This window comes from Phalacrocorax carbo, chromosome 3 (genome assembly GCF_963921805.1).
Source record: "Phalacrocorax carbo chromosome 3, bPhaCar2.1, whole genome shotgun sequence".
NCBI classification, from domain to species: Eukaryota; Metazoa; Chordata; class Aves; order Suliformes; family Phalacrocoracidae; genus Phalacrocorax; species Phalacrocorax carbo.
The window spans coordinates 78,948,288-78,954,406 of NC_087515.1; the positions used below are offsets into that span (position 1 = coordinate 78,948,288).

A 6,119-nucleotide genomic window follows, 5' to 3' on the forward strand; every position below is an offset into this window, starting at 1 on the left:
GCCGGCTCTACAGCGATGCACTGTACACTACTGCCCTAGTTAGCTGTCAGGCAGTATCAGGTTAGTTAACATCCCACCGGGGCCAGGGGGAGGGGGAAGCAAAGACGACTTGGGGGGGGTGTTGTATTGGGCAAACCTTATCTGAATTAGCGGAAACATAATATACGCCTTCCTAACCACATCTGAAATATTCACTTCTGCTTTAATGCTCTAGGAGAAAAAAAGTGATAGTTGTAACTTTAATTTATAGCTCTTAAAATAATTGTTTTGAGGAGTATAATCCCAGCTATGTTTACAGATTATGGTACTCAGCTCATCTCAGTGGCAATGGTATTCATATTTCATATGTAATAATACATAAGATAATACAACCAAGTTCTCTCCTTCCCTTTGTTTAAAATGACAATTTTCACACTCAGTGCCAGAGCAGAATATTGTTAAATGGGCTTGCTGCCTTCAAAGATGAACTTAGCTGTGTAAAAATATTCTAAATTAAGATAAAAGCCTTCCGATACAGAACTATCTTCTGTTCATTTAAAATCTCGGTGTAACTAGCAATTCGAAAAAGTCTGATGTGAAAAGCTGACATTAGTTCCTGAAGAGTTGCATTCATCACCTGAGAGGGAAACAAAGATGATAATAACATATGATGTGTTTTAGTATCGGGAGACTAAGATGGAGTCTCTATTTAAGAGTGTTGCCTCTGCACAAACTAATTTACGTTCCAGCCAAGAAACTGAAATTGTCCCCTTCTGAAACAGTCCTCTTCTGAACGCATATGCATACATACATTAAAAGAAACTCTAGTCCTGCTAAGGAATTAAATCCTGCAGTTTTGGATGCCTGGCAAATTATTAGCTCCTGACCTCTCCTTTTCCCCTTTCAGTGTGCCCCTACCACCCACGCACAGCTGCACCCACCGTTAACGCGATCCGACGCCTTACCCTAACTTCCAGAGACAGCTCCCAGTCATTAAAGAGGCAGAATTTTCTGCTACCAGTGTGCTTGCATCTTCTGAGAAAGGTCATCTTAAAGGCTTGTGAGAAACTTCTGAACTAAATTATATCAGAGGAATCTCAAGGGATCCAAGTTTTTAACATTTTAATTAGCTCCAAGTACCAGTTAATGCTGCTCAGCAAAGGAATCAATATCAAATTAACAGTATAAATTGTCAGAAAAATTGTGACTGTATTAAGCATACTAATCAATGTAAGCACTTCGTGTTATGGCCCAGATCCTGCTTCTGCTGAAGCGAATGGGAGTTTTGCCACTAAATTGAGCCGAAACAGTATCAGCCCCATTGTTCAGTGAGTCTTCGTTTGAATGCGTCTGTAAATTTACTGAAAATTCAAACTATCAGATAAAAAGGCTGGATTTGTCATAGCTGCTGACATCTAAAGCCACTGCTTCTGCGTGAAACCAAACAACTTAAGAAGGCACGGGCTGTCATCAGAAGATGTAACCCTTTATCACGCTCCGTGTTGCACTTGTAAAGTCAGATCAAAATTCAGCACCTAATACAGACCCGAAAGCTGCAAAAAGGATCTGTGTTTTTAAAAGCCTCGTCTTGAATTAGCTATGCCACCGATAAACTTTGTGTTTACATTTTCCCCAGCCTGAGACAAGTCTGTCAGTGAAATGCTTCCTCTACAGTACTCCATTTGGAAGGTAAAAATCATACAGCTGTACTTCAGTTCCTAGCAGCAAGTCCTGCTCAGGCACCAAAATATGAGACAGAGCTGCTGAGATGAAAACTGCCAGAAATGTTGCCATCCGCGCAGTATTTCTGACCGGTTTGTATACTGTAAGTTATCCCCTGATCCAAAGCTAGAGAGATTCAAAGAGGAAATTTAATTTCTCTGTAACACAATAAAACTTCCCAGCAAATTCGCCTTCAGCCACCCATTCAAAAAGTCGGTCTCGGGTGCTGCCAGCATCAGCCCTCGGCAGCAACTGAACCGTACCGGGATTTCCCTCTGCAAACAGTATCGGCACCAAGCAGCACCTGCATTTCTGCATAGCCGCAAGTCCATGACATTTCCGTGTCTGACAGACATTAATACATGGACATGGAAAATGAGGAGAAAAAAAGCAGTTCTGGAAATCACTTGAAATGTGCTCTTTATGTGCAGCACTGGCTCCTGGTAGGCCTTATTAAACTCTGCCTTTGAGAGCAAAACCCTGCCTGCCTGCAACGTGCTTTCGCACGCGCTATGTAAACAAGCCACAAAACCAGATTTTTTTTTTTCCCCCTCTTATTAAAACGGTAGTGATCTTAGTTGCTAACTGTCGCAATGCTGGACAGAAAATGCTCGGATATACAGGATTTATCAGTAGACAGTGCCCTCATACACTGGCACCGCAGGAAACACAAACCAAGCGTTCCCGTGGCTGAGCAGCCAATAACTCCACGCTTTGATTAACTTTATGAAGAAATGTCAAGACCCGAATTTCCCTCTATTGCCTTTGAGGAACGTGTGGGAAACCACTGGGGTATTTCTTGAAGCAAATAATAGAGTCGTTCTGTATTTGAGCTTTGAAACTCAGACTGACCCTGCATAAAAGCAACTCTGCTTATTTCCAGGACGAGTTACACCGAAGGTACTTCTAACTTAAAAAACAAAAGAAACCCCCAGCCTTAAAAAAATCTTCCCCACCCCCCCACCCCTTTTCCTTTCACGGGTTATGTGCCTGTGCACCAGAGAGCTCCGCTCCGGCGTCTCCCCTGCTCCCTGAGTCGGGAGCCCACACCGCTTGCACACAGCAACAGGAAAGAGACAAAACTTTTCGTACCCCCTCCTTTAAAAAAAATATTAAAAAGAAAAAATAGCCAAGGGGACGGCGCGACCCTCAGCACGGCCAGCAGCCGCGGCCGCCCGGCCGCCGTCGGGGGAAGCCGCCGGCACCCCCCGTCCCCGCCGCATCCCCCGGGGACAGCCCGGCCGCCGGGGCGGCCCCGGGACCCCTCCTCACCTTCCAGCCGGCCGAGCTGTTGCTGTCGCCCTTGTCCTTGAAGTAGGGCACGCAGCGGACCATCCAGTCGTAGATCTGGGAGAGGGTGAGGCGCTTCTCCGGAGAGCTCTCGATGGCGCGGGTGATGAGGTCGGCGTAGGAGAGGTTGCCCCACGCGTTGCGCCGCGACGAGCACTTCCTCGGCGCCGCCGCCGCCGGGCCCCCGCTCAGCCCCCCGCCGCCCGCCGCTCCCCCGGGCGAGAGGCTCGGTCCCTCCGGGCCGCCCCCGGGCAGCGGGGCCAGCAGCCGCGCCGCCTCCTCCGGGACGGCGGTGGCCGCCGCTGCCGCTTCTCCGCCGGCGGGGGCTGCGCTGCCGACGGCCATGGCCGAGCCGCCCCCCTCCTCCTCGTCGTCCTCCTCCTCGGGGATCATGGAGGCGGCGTCGGCGGGCGGCTCGCCGGCGGGCTTGGCGGGGCTGGCCTGCAGCTCGGGCCTCTGCAGGGGCCAGGTGCAGGAGCGGGGACGGCTCTGCGGCTCAAACTCGGGGTCCAGCTCCACGTCCAGGGGCGAGAGCGGCGCGGGGGGCGACGCCTCTGCCATCTTGGCCTCCCCCGCGGGCGGCTGCGGCGGGGCGCTGCGACGGGGCGGGCGGGCGGCCGCCGACCCTGCTCCTCCTCCGCCGCCGCCTCCTCCTCGGTGCCGACGGGAGCCTAGCAGCAGGCGGGGAGCCGCCGGGCGGGCATGCCGCTCTCCGCTAAGGGCTGGCAGGCTCTCCGCTGCACCCCGAGCCCTGCTCCCCGCGGGCGGTGCGCACGCCGGAGCGGAGGGGGGGGGGCAATGGGGGGGAAGGAGGGAGGGAAGGAGGGAGGGAGGAAAAAAAAAAAAATCAGATTAGGAGCCGGAGCGGCCGGGCGGTGCCGGAGGTGCCCGCGGCGCTGCCCTCCGCGCCGGCCGAGCGGCAGCCGCTCCCGCGCTGCCTGTGTGCGTTTGTTTATGTTTCACTCCATGCGGATGCAGAAGTAGCTCCAGCGGGAACCGCGCTGTATCCAGCCGGGAGAGGACAACCCCCCCCTCCCCTCACACACACACACCCCCCTCCGCCCGCCACCGGCGCCTCCGAGCTCGCTCCTCGTCGCTTCCGCAGATATCTTTCCTTTTGGGGAGGGGTGGTGGTCCTTTGCCTCCTGCTTCGGCGGGAGGGCAGGGAGAGGGGTCCTTCGGATTACGCCGAAGACTTTTTCCTTCTTCAGAACCCCCTAAAGGGAGCCGAAGTCTTCGCATACATCCAGCTGCACACTAGCGTAAGCGTGTCACTTTGCGGTGCCCCCCAAGAAACACTCAAGCAACCCCCCCCCCCCCCAAAATCTCACAGCCGAGGGAGCAGGGGGCGGGAGAAGGCGACCTCGGGGGCTATTCGGTTAAAAACAAAAATAATAAATCCTTCTTCTCGCAGGGAAAAAGCAAACACAACGGGAACAAATCAAATCGCCAGTCTTCCAACAGGTCCAGAAGCTTTAAGCCCTCCCTAGGGCTGCCAAAGAGAATAGGTTTTGTTCCAGCATCAACACCACATTCATAACCTCCTTGCTCCTGCTGCTGCCATCTTGACAGTTTTCCCCCCTTCACTCAAGTCATTTAAAAAGCGCAGGCAGAAGAGGCAGGGAGAGCCACATCGGGAGGGGAGAGAGGCGGGGAGGGGGGGGGGGATATCAACAGCCACCTCCACACCGGCAGGAATCGAGATCCGAATTCACAGGAGGAAGAAGCAGCGCTGCTGCATGGCTCCTTGCTGCTCCTGCGCCTTCAGCTCCGAGGAGCCTTCCCTTTAAAGGCGAAGGAGGGGAAAGCGGCAAACCGCCCGCTCCCTCTGCTCGCAGCCGGCGAGAGGCAAGCGATCCGCCCGCGCCCCGCCAGCCTGCCGCCGCCGCCGCAGCCCGCCCGAGCAGCCTGTCACCCTGCTCGCCGCCGACTTCCACATCCCTCCCCCTAACAACCACCGGCAGCAACACAAAGTTATAGACACACGCAGGGAGCCTCAACCTAACCGCACGGCACGGCACGGCCCGCCCACGGGCGGAGTAGAGGGCGGGCGGGCACCGCGGAGGGGCCGCCCCGACGGGGCGGGAGCGCCGAGCCGGGCCAGGCCGGGCCGGGCCGGGCCGGGCCGGGGGCGAGCAGCCGGGGCTGGTCGGGCTGCGGGGGCCGCTGGCAGCCGGCGGGGAGAGCGGCTGCCCGCTCGCCTTCCCTCCGCTCCGGAGCGGCATGTCCTCCCCGCCGGTGCCGTGCGTCCCCCGCCGGGCCGCATCCTGACGACGGCGCCGCCCGGGCCGCGGGAAGGCGGCGGGAAGCCCTCGAGTCTCTCAGAGCGTCCGGGGTCTCTTCCCAAGGGTTACGCTAGCCCTGGCTCTCTGCGCTTGTCAGAACTCGAACGGCTAAAGGAGGCCGTCGCGCTTTTCCATGCCCCGATCCCTGCCGGGCCCACCCGGCCAGGGGGGAGCAGCGCTTCAGCCTTTGCCTCACCACGGAGCCAGCTCTGGCCGCCAGTCACGGTGGAGCGATAGTGCACTATTTCCTTCTCGACTTGTTTCTGCTGGTCATAAATTATTGGTGCACAAGTTAATTCTGGTAAACTTTAAATTCGGAGTCCAATTTTGTCATTTTTTGAAAACTTCCATTCTGCCTGTGGGTGATGGGGAGCAGGTTCAGACGTGTCCGCATGTGAATGTAATCCTGCTGTCCTTCCCCGTCGTAGGCCGTGCCCTGGCAGAGAGCCCTCCAAAGTAGCTCACTTGAAGACGTAGTTAATTATGGGTTGGATAAAGGGGTGACCCACAAAGCCAAGGAATATAGAGCTATTAATATAGATGTAGTTATAACATTACATAGCAATGTGTATGCATCAGTTCTCACCTAGCTTTGTACCGACTTAAACTATTGACTAGATTTAGCACAAAAATAGTGTTGTCTTCCACACCAGACACAGACAACTGCGTGCACTGAGAAGTAGGTGTGTTTCTGAAGCATTGCTAGGTAGAATTAGCAGACAAATTCGATTATTCCAAATTTATTTAGCATTATAGAGAAGCAAGGAAATTTGAAAATCATTTGGTTTGATTAGAAAACAGCAAGGCCCTCATGCTGCATGCCTTACACGTCCTGCTAAGTAA

The 6,119-nt window shown here is 54.6% G+C and overlaps 1 protein-coding gene across 5 annotated transcripts in view; it reads right to left on the reverse strand.

Annotated features, from left to right (window-relative positions):
- FOXO3 (forkhead box O3) overlaps nt 1-4,969 on the reverse strand; it is a 97,303-nt gene extending 92,334 nt beyond the window's left edge. For all 5 annotated transcript variants that reach the window (XR_010372249.1, XR_010372248.1, XR_010372247.1 and 2 more), the window contains exon 1: nt 2,974-4,969. Coding sequence is in view for 2 of the 5 variants with exons in the window: in XM_064447501.1 (XP_064303571.1) it covers nt 2,974-3,552 (579 nt within the window). In the remaining 3 variants the exon portion in view is untranslated. The remainder of the gene's footprint in view (nt 1-2,973) is intronic.
- Nucleotides 4,970-6,119: the final 1,150 nt, after the last annotated feature.